This window comes from Leucoraja erinacea, chromosome 27, assembly GCF_028641065.1.
Source record: "Leucoraja erinacea ecotype New England chromosome 27, Leri_hhj_1, whole genome shotgun sequence".
Taxonomy (NCBI): domain Eukaryota; kingdom Metazoa; phylum Chordata; class Chondrichthyes; order Rajiformes; family Rajidae; genus Leucoraja; species Leucoraja erinaceus.
Window position 1 is genome coordinate 7,741,808 of NC_073403.1, and position 18,732 is coordinate 7,760,539.

At 48.5% G+C, this 18,732-nt stretch overlaps 1 protein-coding gene across 2 annotated transcripts in view; it reads left to right on the forward strand.

The window, feature by feature from the left end:
- rapgefl1 (Rap guanine nucleotide exchange factor (GEF)-like 1) overlaps nt 1–18,732 on the forward strand; it is a 91,076-nt gene that overhangs the window by 65,013 nt on the left and 7,331 nt on the right. For both annotated transcript variants that reach the window (XM_055656964.1, XM_055656963.1), the window contains exons 6-14: nt 1,100–1,136; nt 2,449–2,527; nt 4,885–5,058; nt 6,651–6,748; nt 10,487–10,609; nt 12,014–12,192; nt 13,323–13,413; nt 15,797–15,847; nt 17,793–17,880. In XM_055656964.1, the coding sequence (XP_055512939.1) occupies nt 1,100–1,136; nt 2,449–2,527; nt 4,885–5,058; nt 6,651–6,748; nt 10,487–10,609; nt 12,014–12,192; nt 13,323–13,413; nt 15,797–15,847; nt 17,793–17,880 (920 nt within the window). The remainder of the gene's footprint in view (nt 1–1,099; nt 1,137–2,448; nt 2,528–4,884; nt 5,059–6,650; nt 6,749–10,486; nt 10,610–12,013; nt 12,193–13,322; nt 13,414–15,796; nt 15,848–17,792; nt 17,881–18,732) is intronic.

The following is an 18,732-nucleotide window of genomic DNA, read 5'->3' on the forward strand; positions in this document are numbered from 1 at the left end:
AGGTCAGATTGGGATTGGGAGGGGGAGTTGAAGTGCTGAGCCACCGGGAGATCAGGTTAAGGTGGACTGAGCGGAGGTGTTCACCGAAACGATCGCCGAGCCTGCGCTTGGTCTCGCCGACGTACAGGAGTTGACACCTGGAACAGCGGATACAGTAGATGAGGTTGGCGGAGGTACAAGTGAACCTCAGCCTCACCTGGAAAGACTGTTGGGGTCCTTGGATGGAGTCAAGGGGGGGAGGTAAAGTGACAGGTGTTGCATCTCCTTCCCTTCGATGCTCCCCTCCTCTGTGATTCCTCCTTCTCTCCGGAGGAGATGCAGCAGATCCCTTAACCTCCCCCCTCAACTCCATCCAAGGACCCCGACAGTCTTTCCAGGTGAGGCAGAGGATAACGTGCAAACTCCGCACTGACAGCATTCGAGGTCAGGATTGAGCCCGTGTCTCTGATGCTGTGAGGTTGCAGGACTATCCGCTATGCCACTGTGCCAGCCTGGTTATGATTTCTGTAAAGTCACTGTCTCTGTTCACTTCGAAACAAATAAATCACCCCTAGATTTGTTGAATTGGTAAATGGGATGAAAAACTTGTTCTTCATTTCAGTCCTAAATAGCCTACTCCTTATTCTTAAACTGTGACCACTGGTTCTGGACTCCCCCAACATCGGGAACATTTTCCCTGCATCTAGCTTGTCCAATTCCGACATCTAGCCTGTCTAATCCCCTCTCATGAGTCTCATCCTGCTAAATTCCAGTGAATACAAGCCCAGCCGACCCATTCTTTCATCATATGCCGGTCCCGCTATCCCGGGAATTAACCTGGTGAATCTCCACTGCACTCCCTCAATAGCAATAATGTCCTTCCTCAAATTAGGAGATCAAAACTGCACACAATACTCCAGGTGCGGTCTCACCAGGGCCCTGTACAACTGCAGTAAGGCCTCCTTGCTGGCGACAAGACTTTCTTCACTGCCTGCTGTATCTATTAAATGTTAACAATTTACTGTGGGTGTTCCCTGAGTGCTGCTCCATCAAGAATCGTAGAGTTGATATAATATGTTGCAGGTCTAGCATTAAATCCATTTATCTATCTCTCTGGCAGGCCACCTGAGGATTGGAGCTGTTTGAGAAAGAAACAGGTAAATATTCTGATCGTTTTGTAAATTCCCTGTAAACACTGGAACAGCAGATGCTGGTTTCAACAGAAGATAGACACAAAAAGCTGGAGTAAAGGGGCTGTCCCACTGCGGCGACCTAATCTGCGAGTTCAGAAGAGTTTGCCCTCGACTCATATTCGCAACATGGTCGACATGTGGTCCTAGCAGGGCACCGGAACTCTCCTTCATGCTCGAGGGAAGTTCCCGCCTAATCGCGGCCTCAGCTAGGTCGTGGAAAAATTTTCAGTGCGTGGAAAAATATTCCCGGGAGTAAAATTTGGTCGGCGTGGTTCTTTTTGACTCGTAGTGCAATGGAGTGGGGTCGCTATGTAGTTACAGGCAGTCGAGGGCAGCCGTAGGCAATCTCCTTCGTAGACCAGGCCATTGGAGTTTTCAGGACCCAGGACGGTCAGGCAGCATCTCTGGAGAAAAAGGAATAGGTAACGTTTCGGGTCGAGACCATTCGGTCTGAAGAAACGTCACTTATTCCTTTTCTCCAGGGATGCTGTCTGACCCGCTGAGTTACTCCAGCTTTTTGTGTCTTATCTTCAGTACAAACTAATCTACGTTCCAAAGACGTGCAGTTTTGTAGGTTAATCGGCTTGGTACGAATGTAAATTGTTCCTAGTGTGTGTGTGGTATAGTGCTAATATGCGGGGATCGCAGGTTGGCACGGACCCAGTGGGCCAAAGGGCCTGGTTCCGCGCTGTATCTCTAAATGTTTAGTTTATGGTTATGTGTCGCAAGATACAGTGAAGAGCTTTTGTTGCGTGCTAACCAGTCAGCGGAAAGTCAATACATGATTACAATCGGGCTGCTCACAGTGGACAGATACATGATGAAGGGAATTACGTTTAGCGCAAGATAAAGTCCAGTAAATGCCAATTACAGATAGTCCGAAGGGTCAGGTTCAGACATGGCAATAAAAATTCCCAAGTTATCTAGCATAGAGTCAGCAGAAATAGAACTTCTCAGTTTAGTTTATTGTCACGTGTACAGAGGAAATTGGAAAGACATAACATGATAGCAATCAAGCCATCCACAGTGTACAGATACATGAATAAGGGAATAATGTTCAGTGCAAGGTGAAGCCGGTAAAATCCGAGCAAGGATAGTCCGAGGGTCACCAATGAGATCGATAGCAGTTCGGAACTGCCCTCTCTGGTTGTGGTAGGATGATTCAGCAGTGTTAGTACAAAGAGTCTCGTTGAGGATTATCCCCCTCGGTTGAAAATGTAAACAGCCTCGGCATTCTTCATCAACAGGTTAACCATTATCACTCTTCACCCAACAGATTAAGCCTCTGTTCCGTCACTTCAGTCGCACTGATATCTGCCTCCAGCAGAGGGAGCCCCTGCGTGGGACGGATGAGAGTAAGTGTCCATTACTTGGCCCTTGTTGCAGTAAGTGAGGCCCCTCCTGGCCGAACCAAGCACATTGCCGCCTGCGTGATGGAGGCTTTGCTGAAGCCACCCCCTGTTTTTCGTGGGTAGACACAAGGAACTGCAGATGCTGGTTTACAAAAAAAAAACAACACACAAAGTGCTGGAGTAACTCAGTAGCTGCAGCTGAGACAGTTAAATTGGTACCTAAATGGTGCCTCTTGCATATGGACTCGACGGGCTGTTCTGTACTGACCGGGCACTGTGCTAATGTATGGGGATGGTTTTGCTGAGCTGTATGCTAAAAAAATATTTCACTGCACCTGGTACATACGACAATAAAGAAACCATTGAACTTGGGTAGTTTACACCCCTGCGGCATGAACATTGACTTCCTTTCTTCTTTCTCCCCGCCCGCCCCCCCCCCCCCCCCCCACCATCCTCCACCCCCACATCAGTCTGAAGAAGGGTCTCGACCCGAAACGTCACCCATACCTTCGCTCCATAGATGCTGCCTCACCCGCTGAGTTTCTCCAGCATTTTCGTCTACCTTCGATTTTTCCAGCATCTGCAGTTCCTTCTTAAACACTTTGCCACAAGTATTGCGTACAGTTTTGGTCTCCAAATCTGAGGAAGGTCATTATTGCCATAGAGGGAGTGCAGAGAAGGTTCACCAGACTGATTCCTGGGATGTCAGGACTGGAAGAAAGACTGGATAGACTTGGTTTATACTCTCTAGAATTTAGGAGATTGAGAGGGGATCTTATAGAAACTTACAAAATTCTTAAGGGGTTGGACAGGCTAGATGCAGGAAGATTGCTCCCGATGTTGGGGAGGTCCAGGACAAGGGGTCACAGCTTAAGGATAAGGGGGAAATCCTTTAAAACCGAGATGAGAAGAACTTTTTTCACACAGAGAGTGGTGAATCTCTGGAACTCTCTGCCACAGTGGGTAGTCGAGGCCAGTTCATTGGCTATATTTAAGAGGGAGTTAGATGTGGCCCTTGTGGTTAAGGGGATCAGAGGGTATGGAGAGAAGGCAGGTACGGGATACTGAGTTGGATGATCGGCCATGATCATATTGAATGGCGGTGCAGGCTCGAAGGGCCGAATGGCCTACTCCTGCACCTAATTTCTATGTTTCTATGTTTGCCCATTGAACCAGGTCAGGCAGCATCTCTGGAGAACATGGAGAAGGGACCCGCCCCGACACAAAATTAAACTTTGTGTCTTATATTTAGTGGGCGTTTCCTGTCACTGAAACACATCCCTGATGGGCAGCGACTAAGTTGGACTGAGTTAGGTAGTGAGTCAGGAATGTGCATACAATGGGTGTGCCATCCAGCTATTGTGTCGGAGAAAAGGTGCAGCTGATGATTCAACGTCATGATCGGACTGAGTGTTTCGTGACTGATTTCGTTGGAAATAATCATCCAGTGGCCAAATACTGGTAGCTGCCTTACTGCACCAGAGGCCCGGGATCAATCCTGTCCTCGGTTGCTCTCTGTGTGGAGTTTGCACGTTCACCCGATGCCCACGTGAGTTTTCTCCAGTTTCCCTCCACATCCCAAAGACGTATGGGTTTGTCTATAAGTTAATTGGCCTCTGTAGATTGCTTCTAGAGTGCGGGGAGTGGATGAGAAAATGGGATAACATAGAACTGGTGTGAAAGTTTAAAAGACATTTGGGCGGGTGCATGGATAGGACAGGTTTAGAAGGATATGGGCCAAATGCAGACAGGTATAACGAGTGTAGATGGGGCCTGTTGGTCGGCATGGTCAAGTTGGGCCGAAGGGCCTGTTTCCATGCTGTAGGATTCGATGCCTCCTAAGGGCAACAGCAGTAGAGCTTACAGCACCAGAGACTCAGGTTCGATCCTGGCTACAGGTGCTGTCTGTACGGAGTTTGTACGTTCTCCCAGTGTACTGCCTGGGTTTTCTTCGAGATCTTCAGTTTCCTCCCACACTCTGAAGATGTACAGGTTTGTAGGTTTATTGGCTTGGTATAAATGTAAAATTGTCCCTCGTGGTGCTGGCTCGAAGGGCCGAATGGCCTCCTCCTGAACCTATTTTCTATGTGTGTACAGAAGTGTTAATGTGCGGGGATCGCTGGTCGGTACGGAAGGGCCTGTTTCCATGCTGTGTCTCTAAACTAAACTAAGACTCTCTATGACTATAAGATGCTTGTAATGTTTGTCGAATTTGTAAACTGAATGAAATTGAGTATTTCCCCCAAACTATGACCAGGTTGTTGAAGAAGTCACGATTGTGTCTGGTTCAGACCAGGCCCGTTTCCCAGTTGTCAATGTGCTACTGATATTAATTCTCTTCCTCCTTTCTGCCCCACCAGTTTTCTGCCGTATTTACGCTACTGACCATTCCTATGTGACCATCAAGAGCAGGTTATCGGCGTCGGTGAACGACATCGTGCTGTCGGTGGCCGAGAAGCTTCAGCACTGTGAGGAAGAATCAAAGGAGCCTGTGCATACGAACCTGCTGCTGGTGGCGATAAGATCCTCAGGAGGTAAGAAAGACCCTGTCCTTAACCTGACCCCATCCTCCGCCTTCATTTCCTATCTGATTCCATATCATCTGCAGCCCCTGGGGTCACCTCCACCGATCATATCCAGCTTTGTGTCTACCTTTGGTTTAAACCAACATCTGCAGTTGATTCCTACAACATCCCAGCTCCTGATCGCATTATCTCCAGCCTTCCCTCCTCATCCCCACTTGACTCCATCCACCAGTCCGTCCCTCCTCAGCGGGATCCACCTATCAGTTACACACAAAATGTGGAGTAACCCTGGCCGGGTCAGCGGGATCCCACCTATCCATGAACAGTACCCAAAAAAGACAAACAAACTGGAGTCAATGTCTCCAGTGAAATTTGCACCGGGCACCTTTCAGTTGCAGCCCTTTTTTAAAATCCTCAAAGATTTTGCTACAAACACTGTGAATATTTTAATATTTTAAATAATGTAATGTCTATTGTCTATTTTTATTGGTTTCTGGTTGTGAATATTACCCATTTGGAGTATCAAACGTATTGGTAACTACTGTTTAGTTCAGAAAGTTTACTTTGAACTTTGCTAGGTGACGGGTTGAGACCCTTCCAGACTATTTTGGCCCACCAGAAATTAGCGCTGTGCGGAAACAGCGATTTGGCCCACCAAGCCCACTTACATTTTACATTTTCCTACACACACTAGGGACATTTTACAATTATACCAGGCCAATTAGCCGACAAAAACTGGACCGTCTTTGAAGTGTGGGAGGTAAAACGGAGATCCCGGAGAAAAACCACACAGATCACGGGGAGAACGTACAGTACAGACTCCGTTCAGACAGCACCTGTACTCCAGATCGAGCCTGGGCCCCTGGCGCTACAAGGTAGCAACTCTACCGCTGCGTCATTGTGTGTCTTGTGTCAGCTCGTGACCCTGCCGCCTCACCTCTGTCTAGTGTCCATCTCTCATCCACTCCCTCGGCACAGAGGAAGGATCGCGACCCAAAACGTCTACTGTCCACTGTCCCCCCCTCCCCCCCCACACAGATGTTGCCCTGTCACAAACAAGCTCGTTCAGGGCAGAATTGAGAAGAGGTGTACTGATCCAGAGAATAAGACATTGTTGGTACAAGAGAACAGTGAAGACATTGAATGGACCTATTATAGACGTTTCAGGTCGAGACCCATCTTTGGACATCAGTAAATTCTCCATCACTGAGGATTAATTGTCAAATTAATGGTCAGCTCGACATAGACTACAAGACCTACACCAAACCCAAACCAATTAGGAGCAGATGAGGGCATTCGATCCAATTTGTGATCCCAGCTACAAAGACAGATGTGTACAGCAATTCGTTCTTCCCCCGCACAATTAAAGCATGGAATAATCTCCACCCAACTATAGTTACCCAACCAGATGCAACTACATTTAAAGTAGCTCTTTCTTCCCAATTACCCTTTTCTGGCTTAAGCCCTCCCTCCACCACCTCCAGTTTAAATTCCATTTGGAATATTTTGGAGGACCAAGAAACCAAGAAACTTCTCCTGCTTGAGTAGCATGGTGCTCCTTCTCGAGTTTTGATGTTCAAAACTGTGTTTTCGTTCTGCAGAGAAAACGACGTTTCGTTTGGATGAAGACTCGGTGTTTACGACGCTGGGGGTGAACACTCACCTGTTCGCCTGCACGAAGGAGTCGGTGGAATCGCTGGTGAGACAGCAAAGTACCGACACATCTCCGCTCGCCCATGTCTCATAGGTTCATAAGTGATAGGAGCAGAAGATGTTATTCACGTTATTCCCTTCATCATGTATCTTTACACTTTGGGGCGGCTCGATTTTAATCATGTATTGTTTCTGACTGACCCGCATAGCACGCAACAAAAGCTGTTCGCTGTATAAACTCAAACGAAACACAGGTCTGTATAACCCTTATCCTGGTTATAACACACAGGCCTGTCATTAAAGTGGACATCATAGCAGAACTGAACCACTTTGATGTTAGGAAATCCTTTGGCCATTTGTGAGATTACAAAGCAGGCACATTAAATACTATTCTCTCAATGAAATAAGGTCCTAAGGTCAGTAGAATTAGGCCATTCGGCCCATCCAATCTACTCCGCCATTCAATCATGGCTGATCTATCTCTTCCCTCCTAACCCCATTCTCCTGCCTTCTCCCCATGACCCTTGACACCCGCACTAATCAAGAATCTATCTATCTCTGCCGTAGAAATATCCATTGACTTGGCCTCCACAGCCCTCTGTAGCAATGAATTCCACAGATTCACCACCCCCTGACTAAAGACATTCCTCCTTATCTCCTTCCTAAAGGAACGTCCTTTAATTCTGAGGCTCCTCCGAGTCGAAACCTTCTCCCCACATTCACTCTGCCCAGGCCTTTCACTAGTCGGTAAGTTTCTATGAGGTCGCCTTTCATCCGTCTAAACTCCAGCGAGTAGAAGCCGTGTGCCATCAAAGGCTCATCATATGTTACCCCACTCATTCCCTTCCCGACCTGTGTCACTCCCTATGTCTCCACGTCTCTGCTAACTCTTTGCGCTCTAACGGTCCTGGCCTTTGCATCCCTGAATACCATGGATCCAGCATGCTGGAACTGCTGAGCTCTGGAATTCTTTCCTGAACCAAACACCAAGTGTGTTGGCGGAACTCAACGAGTCAGGATAAGGAAAAGACAGACAACATTTCGGATTGGCACTCTTCGTCAAAATGCTTCTTCATTCCCACCACAGATGTTGCCTGACCCAATGAATTCCTCCAGCACTTTGTCTTTTGCTCCACATCCCAGCATCTGCAGTTTCTTGTATCTCCCTCCTTGACCTTTGTCCCCTTCTGCAGGACACTCCACTAAACTTAATCTCATGCCCGACCCAGGCAGCATCTATGGAGAACATGGAAAGGTGACGTTTCCAGTTGGGGCCCTCCATCAGACCGAAGTTACTCCAGCACTTTGTGTCTTTTCTAATGGAAGTACCATTCAGAAGTCCTTCCTTAAGCTAGAGTACTGTCCTAAGCTGTTGGTGGATTGATTGTAATAAAAAGGAACTGCAGATGCTGGTTGATACAAGAGATGGACACAGAGTGCTAGAGTCACTCAGCAGGTCAGGCAGCATCTCTGGAGAAAATTGAATGGTTTATGCGCAACAATTAAAAAATGCAAAATGAATGCATCTAAACTCGCTGGAGTTTAGCTTTCGAGATCTAAGGAATGAAAACGTTGCTGTTTTGGCTCAAGTTCAGCAGACACATTGTATTCCGGGCAGCTTGTTCCTGTGTTGCTCAATATAAATCAATCGACCTGAAACATTACCCATTCCTTTTCTCTACCAGAGATGCTGCCTGACCCACTGAGTTACACTGGTGTATTGTGTCTATCTTCAATATTGAGCATTATGTTTGCTGCAGAGATAGACACCAAAAGCTGGAGAATCGAACCACTCAGTGGGACAGGCAGCATCTCTGGAGAGAAGGAATGGGTGACGTTTCAGTTTGAGACCCTTCTTCAGACTGGTTAGGGATAAGGGAAACGAGAGATATAGACGATGATGTAGAGAGATAAAGAACAATGAATGAAAGATCTGCAAAAAAAATGTATTGGTGATAGACAATAGACAACAGATGCAGGAGCAGGCCATTCGGCCCTTCGAGCCGGCACCGCCATTCAATGTGATCACGGCTGATCATCCACAATCAGTACCCCGTTCCTGCCTTCTCCCCATATCCCCTGATTCCCCCTGATAACGGAAACAGACCATTGTTAGCTTTTTGTTGGGTGAAAACGAGAAGCTGGTGCGGCTTGGGTGGGGGAGGGATGGAGAAAGAGGGAATGCCGGGGCTACCTGATGTTAGATAAATCAATATCATACCACTGGGCTGTAAGCTGCCCATGTGAAATATGAGATGCTGTTCCTCCAATGTGCGTTTAGCCTCACCCTGACAATGGAGGAGACCCAGGACAGAAAGGTCTGTGTGGGAATGGGAAGGAGAATTAAGGGCCTGTCCCACTTTCACCACCTAATTCACGACCTCTGTCGAGTTTGCCCTTGACTCGTACTCGCAGCATGGTAGTCACGAGGTCGTAGCAGGCTGTGATGCTGGTCATAGGTACTTGTGGCATCAAGTAGGTCGGGGCGTTTTTTCTAGCCTGATGATAAATGTCCACGAGTACAAAAAGGTCGTGAATTAGGTCGTGAAAGCGGAACAGGCCCTTTGATGCGTTTAGCAACCGGCAGATGATGTTTGCTGCTCTCGACTCCACTTACAGCAGGTGGCGCCATTGAGCTTGCGGTGAAAATGGTTCCATTGCTGCTAATGACAGGATCACTTTGCAAACCGTACCAGTGGCTACCGTGGAAAGTGCATGAATGATTTAATTAATTCGTTTTTGACGCCTGTTTTATCACTGGGGCACAAAGGACAGAAGCAGACACAACTGATCTTCCAGACTCAATGCCACCTGGGATGAAGTATTCTTCGCGTAGGAAGGAACTGCAGATGCCGGTTTAAACCGAAGACAGACACAAAAAGCTGGAGTAACTCAGCGGGACAGGCAGCGTCTCTGGAGAGAAGGAATGGGTGACGTTTCGGGACGAAACGTCACCCATTCCTTCTCTCCAGAGACGCTGCCTGTCCCTCTGAGTTACTCCAGCTTTTTGTGTCTATGGAAGTATTCTTCTTTATGTATTCTGACTATATTCTGTTGTGCTGAAGCAAAGCAAGAATTTCATTGTCCTATCTGGGACACATGACAATACACTCTCTTGAATCTTGAATCTTGAATCTTTGCAATGTTATCCAGGCTGACATTTCATCGATGTGCTGAGGTAGAGGTATTAGAATTGAATTAGATCCATGATGTATCTGCTAATTCAGGTGGTTGAAATTGATCCCACCGTGTTTGAAAAAGAATATGGATTTAACAAACTTTAATTTCCACAACATCAATTATCACCTCTCTCCCCCCCCCCCCCCCCCCCCCCACTTTCCCTTCACTTTCCCCTTCACCCCCCCCCCCCCCCCCCGAGGTGGCCTCCCAACCCTCCAATCCCACATTCCCCTTTTATCCCTCTTCTTTCCCCTCCCTTTACACCCATAACCCTTCCTCCTGCTTTACATTTTACCCCCCCCCCCCCCCACACCCTGCACCCCCCCCCTCCCTCCCCTGCCTCACAATCAGTCTGAAGAAGGGTCCCGACCCAAAACGTCAATGATCTATATTCTCCAGAGATGCTTCTTGACACGCTGAGTTGCTACAGCATTTTGTGCCTGTCTTTGTTATAGATCAGCCGTGATCACATTGCAAGGCGATGCTGGCTTGAAGGGCTGACTGGCCTACTCCTGCACCTATTGTCCATTGTCTATAAACCAGCATCTTTTCGTTGCGTTATGTTCTGTGCAAAGTTGACTGTTGTTTCTCTGTCGGTTCACAGGTCCCCCCTCCTGCTATCGAGCGGCTCTCCCACGAAGGCCCAGAGATTAACGAAGTGAACATGATGGAGATGGCCATCCAGATCACAGCCTTTGACTGGGAGCTTTTAAACTGTGTGCATGAGGTGGGTAGCCCAGGGGTGTGACGCTGAGGGTCTAGAAGGCGCTGGGTCAGAACGCACTTGGAGTATTGTGAGCAATTTTGGGCCCCACATCCGAGGAAGGATGTGCTGGCCATGCAGAGGGTCCAGAGGAGGTTTACGAGAATGATCCCAGGAATTATTGGAGTAAGATATGGTGAGCGTTTGTCGGCACTGGGCCTGTACTCGCTGGAGTTTAGAAGGATGAGGGGTGAACCTCATTGACACTTACCGAATAGTGAAAGGCTTGGATAGGATGGATGTGGAGAGGATGCTTCCACCAGTGGGAGAGTTTCCACGGAGGCCATTTCCTCAGAATAAAAGGACGTACCTTTAGGAAGGAGATGAGGAGGAATTTCTTTAGTCAGAAGGTGGTGAATCTGTGGGATTCATTGCCACAGACGGCTGTGGAGGTAAAGTCAATGGATATTTTTAAGGCGGATATTGACTGATTTTTAATTATTACGGGTGCCAGGGGTGATGGGGAGAAGGCAGGAGAATGGGGTTAGGAGGGAGAGATAGATCAGCCATGATTGAATGGCGGAGTAGACTTGATGGGCCGAAAAAATAAAAAATATAAAAACCACAGCAAACGGGACAAAAATTTAAAAAATGGACAGACGAACTGCAGGGGCCGCGCCATTACAGCGCCGCCATTTATTATTATTATTATTATTATTATTATTATTATTATTGCACTATTATTTATTTTTTGAGTATGTGTGTGTATATATATATATATATGTGTGTGTATATATTGTGAGTATGTATATACACACGCACGGAAACGTTTATTCTCCCTCTATTATATTGTTTACAGTGTACTATGTTTCCACATTCTGCTGTGCTGCAGCAAGTAAGAATATCATTGTTCTATCTGGGACACATGACAATAAAACTCTCTTGAATGGCCTCTCTCGATGCTGTAAAGTGTGTACCTTTCTCCCCTGGGATAAAGGACAGTTTCAGGGACGATAACGTCACATATCCGCAGCAGACAAGGTTGCTAACCAAAACAATTCTAGTGTTCGGGCAAGAGGGACAGAGGTGTGAAAACGCACATGTCCAGATTCAGGGACAGTTTCTTCCCCGATATTATCAGGCAACTTAAACATCTTATCACCGACCAGAGAGCGGTCCTGAGGTTCTATCCACCTGATTGGAGACCCTCGGACTATCTTTAATCGGACTTTACCGGGCTTTATCTTGTACTAAACGTTATTCCCTTTATCATATATTTCTACACTGTGGACGGCACGATTGTAATCATGTATTGTCTTTCCGCTGACTGGTTAGCACGCAACAAAAAAGCTTTTCACTGTACCTCGGTACACGTGAGTCAGCTAAACGATACTAACCGTGTTACCCGGGGTTCTGACACTCTTGCAGCTGGAGCTGATCCACTACGTCTTCCGGAACGACTGCATTCGGAAACGGACGGCGAACCTGGAGCTGGTGCTGCAGCGGTGCAGTGAGGTGCAGCACTGGGTGGCCACCGAGATCCTGATGTGCGAGCGGCTGGGCAAACGAGTGCAGCTGCTCAAAAACTTCATCAACATGGCCGCCTTGTAAGTACCCGTTCGCCATCGAGGCTCGTGACTGGGGAATGGTGGGGACGAGGAGAGATGGGCACCGCGACGGGACTGTAACTCCTGGCTCCTGGTCTTTAGATTGGTTTAGTTCAGATTCAGATTCAGATTCAATTTTAATTGTCGTTGTCAGTGTACAGTACAGAGACAACGAAATGCATTAGTTTAGAGATACAGCGTGGAAACAGGCCCTTTGCCCCACCCCCACACCCCCCTCCGACCCTGCCGAGTCCACGCCGACCAGCGATCCCCGCACACTGATGCCCCTGGTCCCACTTAGGAAACCTGAACAGAAACCTCTGGAGACTTTCCGCCCCACCCAAGGTTTCCGTGCAATTCCCGGAGGTTGCAGGTGGTTGCAGGTAGTGGAAGCAGGTTGGGACACTGACAAAAACCTCCGGGAACCGCACGGAAACCTTGGGTGAGGCGCAAAGTCTCCAGAGGTTTCCGTTCAGGTTTCCTAAGTGGGACATGGGGCATAACTCAACGGGTGAGGCAGCATCTATGGAGAGAAGGAATGGGTGACGTTTCGGGTCGAGACCCGAAACGTCACCCATTCCTTCTCTCCATAGATGCTGCCTCACCCGCTGAGTTACTCCAGCATTTTTGCGTCCACCTTCGATTTTATCCAGCATCCGCAGTTCTTCCTTACACAGCATCTCTGGGGAACGTGGATGGGCTGTGCTTAGGTTCGGGACCCTTCTTCAGACTGATTGTAGTGGGCGGTTGGGGCAAAGCTGGAAGAGAGGAGGACCAGGGAGGGACAAAGCCTTGCAGGTAATAAATGGGTCGATTCAGGTGAGTGGGGCTGTTTGCAGGTAGATGGTCGGACAAAGGCCATAGATGAAAAGATGGAAAGGAAACTAAATGCTGGAGCAACTCAGCAGGTCAGGCAGCATCTCTGGAGAACATGGACAGGTGATGTCTTGGATTTGGATTCGGATCGGGATGTTTCTTAAGACTGATTGCTGCCTGACCCGCTCAGTTACTCCAGCACTTTGTGTCTTTTTGTTTGGGGGGGGGGTAAAACAGCATCTGCAATCCCCTTTGCTCCCCCCCCCCCCCCCCCCTTGCTTTATGCCGACCCTGATGCTCGTTCCCTCTTGCAGCTGCAAGGAGAAGCAGAACCTGTTCTCGTTCTTTGCCATTGTCATGGGCTTGTGCAATCCGGCAGTCAGTCGCCTCTGTCTGACCTGGGAGGTGAGTGGAACACGGCACGGTCACTGCCTGCCCTCGTACACGCTCGCTCGTCACCCCACCCCGCCCTACTGAGTTCAGCAGTGATAGGAGCAGAATCGGGCCATTCGGCCCATCAAGTCTACTCCGCCATTCAATCAATCAATCAATCAACCAATGACCTCCCGGTGGCTCAGCACTTCAACTCCCCCTCCCACTCCGCCTCCGACCTCTCTGTCCTGGGTCTCCTCCATGGCCACAGCGAGCAGCACCGGAAATTGGAGGAACAGCACCTCATATTCCGTTTGGGGAGTCTGCACCCCGGGGGCATGAACATCGAATTCTCCCAATTTTGTTAGCCCTTGCTGTCTCCTACCCTCCCTCAGCCTTCGGGCTACTCCTCCTTTTCCCTTTCTTGTCCCCACCCACCCCCGCCCCCGATCAGTCTGAAGAAGGGTTTCGGCCCGAAACGTTGCCTATTTCCTTCGCTCCATAGATGCTGCTGCACCCGCTGAGTTTCTCCAGCTTTTTTGTGTAACAATCAATCAATCAGTTTTATTCGTCACATTGCACATAAAGTGCAAGTGAAATGAATTTGCCAGCAGCGGTACAATGATAAAGATCTATCTCTCCCTCCTAACCCCATTCCCCTGCCTTCTCCCCATAACCCCCGACACCCGGACTAATCGAGGATTGCGTGAATCTGAATCTCCGGCAGAGCAATGGGCAGTTCCAGATAGTTTTCCTCGGAGGGTCAGGGTTATGGGGAGAAGGCAGGAAAATGGGGTTTGGAGGGAGAATGAGATTGGCTGTGATTGAGTGGCGTAGAAGACTTGATGGGCCGAATGGCCTGATCTGTGCCTAGAACTGATGAGAAGGTGGTGATAGGCTGCAAATCTGATAAAACATGAGGCCATAACCCCTGTCACCCATACTAATCAAGAATCTATCTATCTCTGCCTTAAAAAGGTGTACACATTATTAATGAATCTATTACAGTCACCGACTGCCTTTGGTGTTGCAGTAACTGCAATCTGATACTGAATAGGATGAGTAGTTGAGAGGAAAATCATTTGGAGGAAGAGGTCCTCTTACTTCTTGCAGATGGGTTTAACACCGGTAGAGCTGCTGCCTCACAGCATCGGAGACCCAGCTTCGATCCTGACCTCGGGTGCTGTCTGTGTGGAGTTTGCATGTTCTCCCTGTGACCCCCCGCGTGGGGTTTCCTCCAGACGCTCTGGTTTCGTCCCAAAGATGTGCAGGTTAATTAGCCTCTGTAAATTGCTCTGCAATTCCTTGTGTGGTCCAAGGCAGAGCCCTGGCCAAACCCAGCTTTGATGCAGACCAAGTGGCCTTGGAATCCGTTCCCCCGACCGTCTGGCTCTCTCTTCAATGTGAGAGCTCTGAAGGGAAAAGTGGGAATCAATAACGGAGCAAGGTTTGGGAATACGTAAAGCCCTGTCCCACGGTACGAGTTCATTCCAAGAGTTCTCCCGAGTTTGCCCTGATTCGAACGCGGAGATTTACGGTAATGGCCACTCGTCGGTACTCGGGGCTCTCGTGGACATTTTTCATCATGTTGAAAAATCTTCACTAGTCTTCCCGTGCTTACCTGCCATTAGCGAGTCTTCCCGAGTACCTGCCGTTAGCGTTACGAGCCGCTAAGAGACGTCCCCGAGCTCCGACGTACCCGCTACGTTCATTCTCCGTGCTTACCACGAGTTTGATTTTTTTTTTTAAACTCGGGAGAGCTCTTGGAATGAACTCGTACCGTGGGACAGGGCTTATAGGCTCTATTGGCTCAGTAAATCAGAGAAAAACGAGACAGTTTGTCGAGGGAGGGAGAGGAAAGTGACATATTTTGTCCACCAGCACCCCCTAATGGTGGTTCTGTCAATGGCGCTTTTACCAATCTAGATTACACAGTGTCACCCAGGTGGGGGAGATTGCAACCTTCACGTGGCCCGCCCTGTTTCGACGAATGCAATCAACCCAGCGTGCACAATCAAATAAGATCAAATAGAACAAGTTGCCCTACAACTTTAGACTGTACACTCCATACGCAAGAAGAAGAAGAAATGCTACCCAAAAATACTAATAACATCCAATATGAAAAAGTGATTTATTAATCTACCTTGCCTTTCCAAAGCAAGATGTATAGTTAATGAAAAAACCCCAGCACGTGTGGAAAATACTTTGACATCCAGCAGCATCTGTGGACAGAGAGACAAGTGAACTCCACATCATAAGCACCCCCCCCCCCCCCCCCCCCCCCCCCCCCTCTGGTCTGAAAGCAACAATTTTTTTTTATTTCCAATTTCCTCTATTTAGAAGATTTTGATTTTCCAAAACAAAAATACGAAAATCCTGATTTCAACTCTTGTTTGATGTCTTGTTTGCTCCACAGAAACTCCCGACAAAATGTAAAAAGCTCTTCCAGAAATTTGAAAGTTTAACAGTAAGTAACCTGCGTCGTCTCGCTCTGAACTGGACAGGGGGCGGGTACAGTTACAATCTCTTTGAATCCCTCTGCTTGCCTTCAGCAGTCAGGGTCTTGAGAACAGGCATTGGGTCAGTTGCAGAAGGCGTTGGCAAAGCTGCAATTGGACTCACAACTTCACAAGTTATAGGAATAGAATTAGGCCATTCGGCCCATGGAGACTACTCTGCCATTCAATTGTGGCTGATCTCTGCCTCCTAATCCCATTTTATGACCTTTTTTCTCCCTGTTCTCTGCCTTAAAACTACCCACTGACTTGGCCTCCACAGCCTTCTGTGGCAATGAGCTCCACAGATTAACTACCGTCTGACTTAAGAAGTTCCTCCTCACCTCCGTTCTAAAAGAGCGCCCTTTAATTCTGAGGGTGTGGCCTCTGGTCCTAGACTCTCCCACCAGTGGAAACATCCTTTCCACATGCACTCTATCCGTGCCTTTCATTATTCTGTACGTTTCAAGGAGTTGTGTACAATTCTGGTCATCCTGCTATTGGAAGGTTGTCATTAAACTGGAAAGTTGCAAAGATAAAATCGAAGGATGTTCCTGGGTTCAGAGAACTTGAGTTATAAGGAGCTGTGGCTTTTTTACCCTTCGAGCCTAAGATGCTACGGGGTGACCTTGTGGAGATTGGGACGGCACGGTGGTGCGGTGGTAGAGTTGCTGCCTTATAGCGCCAGAGACCCGGGTTCGACTCTGACTATGGGTGCTTGTCTGTACGTTCTCCCTGTGACCGCGTGGGTTTACTCCGGGTGCTCTGGTTTCCTCCCACACTACAAAGACGTGCAGGTTTGTAGGTTAATTGGCTTGGACAGCGCCTCCTGCGAGTGTGGGGACCCAACGCAGACAGTGGAGCACATCGTAACCAGTTGCCCCAAACACCGGCCACCGAATGGTGAACGAGGTCTGATTGACCAGGACGATGACACGTTGGCCTGGCTCGCCTCAACGGAGCTGCAGGTCTAAAAGACACACAACATAAGAAGCAGAGGGCTTGGTATAAATGTAAATTGTCCCAAGTGTGTGTGGGGTAATGTTAGTGTACATGGTACGTGAAACCACCGTTATATGGCGGTGGTGGAATATTTAAAGTCCACCGAAGGCACTTCTCACTTCCCATCCACCTGGTTGTTGTTTCCAGTATTGGTCACTTCCCATGGACTTTGGATCAATTTCAACCAGGCTCCCGCTCGCTCCGGCCCAGCTTTAATAACGGATGCTGCAAGGCTTTGTACTGGGAAACCCGAGTTGAATAATTAGCAGGGCGACCGATTCCGTAGTGGTTACAGGGCCCTGGTGAGACCACTCCTGGAATACAGTTTTGGTCTCCAAATTTGAGGAAGGACATTCTTGCTATTGAGGGAGTGCAGCGTAGGTTCACAAGGTTGATTCCCGGGATGGCAGGGCTGTCGTACGTCGATAGAATGGAGCGACTGGGCTTGTATACTCTGGAATTTAGAAGGATGAGAGGGGATCTTATTGAAACATATAAGATCATTAAGGGATTAGACATGCTGGAGGCAGGAAACATGTTCCCGATGTTGGGGGAGTCCAGAACCAGGGGCCACAGTTTAAGAATAAGGGGTAGGCCATTTACAACGGAGATGAGGTAAAACATTTTCACCCAGAGAGTTGTGAATCTGTGGAATTCTCTGCCTCAGAAGGCAGCGGAGGCCAATTCTCTGGATGCTTTCAAGAGAGAGTTTATCTAACTCTTAAAGATAGCGGAGTCAAGGGATATGGGGAGAAGGCAGGAACGGGGTACTGATTGTGGATGATCAACCATGATCACAGTGAATGGCGGTGCTGGCTCGAAGGGCTGAATGGCCTACTCCTGCACCTATTGTCTATTGTCTATTGTGCCATTGTACATGAGAGCTGACGATGAGAACACTTTCCTGTCTTGCAGGATCCCTCAAGAAATCACAAAACCTACAGAGACACCATTGCCAGGATGAAGCCTCCTATTATTCCTTTTGTCCCCCTGCTACTGAAAGGTGAGATACGGAGCTGCCCCTAACACCAATCTCCTCTTGGCCGCATCCCCAACAAATGCCGCAGCATCGGGGGGCTGTATCTTTGCGGAAACTCTTAGAAAGAGGTGCCAAATGAGTTCCATTCTGAAGAAGTGTCTCGACCTGAAACGTCACCTGTTCCTTTCCCCCAGAGATGCTGCCTGACCCGCTGAATTACTCCAGTATTTTGTGTCTATCGTCCATTCTCTAGCGGGTCGGGCAGCATCTCTGGAGAAAAAAAGGATGGGTGATGCTTCGGTTCGGCATTAGACTTGTCAGTCTGAAGAAGGGTACCGACCAGAAACGCCACCCAGCCCTTTTCTCCAGATATGCTGCCTGATCTGCTGTGTTACTCCAGCACTTTGCTTCTATCTTTGGTATAAACCAGCATCTGCAGTTCTTTGTTTCTAAGTTCCATTCTCTTCTCTTCCTTGATACTGTAGCTGCTGCACAGTTTTCTTTGTTAAACTGTTCTCCTACAATATAGATGGCCATTCAGCCCATCGAATCTATCCTGACCCTCAGTTCAATCCCATTAATATCCCTCCATCCTGTTCCCCATCTCCTCCACCCAGAGGCTCTTGGTTACAGCCGCTAATTAAATTTCCGACCAGTGACCCACATGGTCACGGGTAGAATGTGCAAACTCCACACAGAAAGCACCGTGGGTCAGGGTTGAGACAGGTGGTTGGGTCCACGGAGGCAGCGGTACTACCTGCCGCATAACCATGATCCTGGGACGAGGTGCAGATCCAGCGGGAAGGGTTCTCACCAGCGCGGGGGGGGGGGGGGGGGGGGGGGGGGGGGGGGGGGGATGACAGCTGCCCTCTTTGT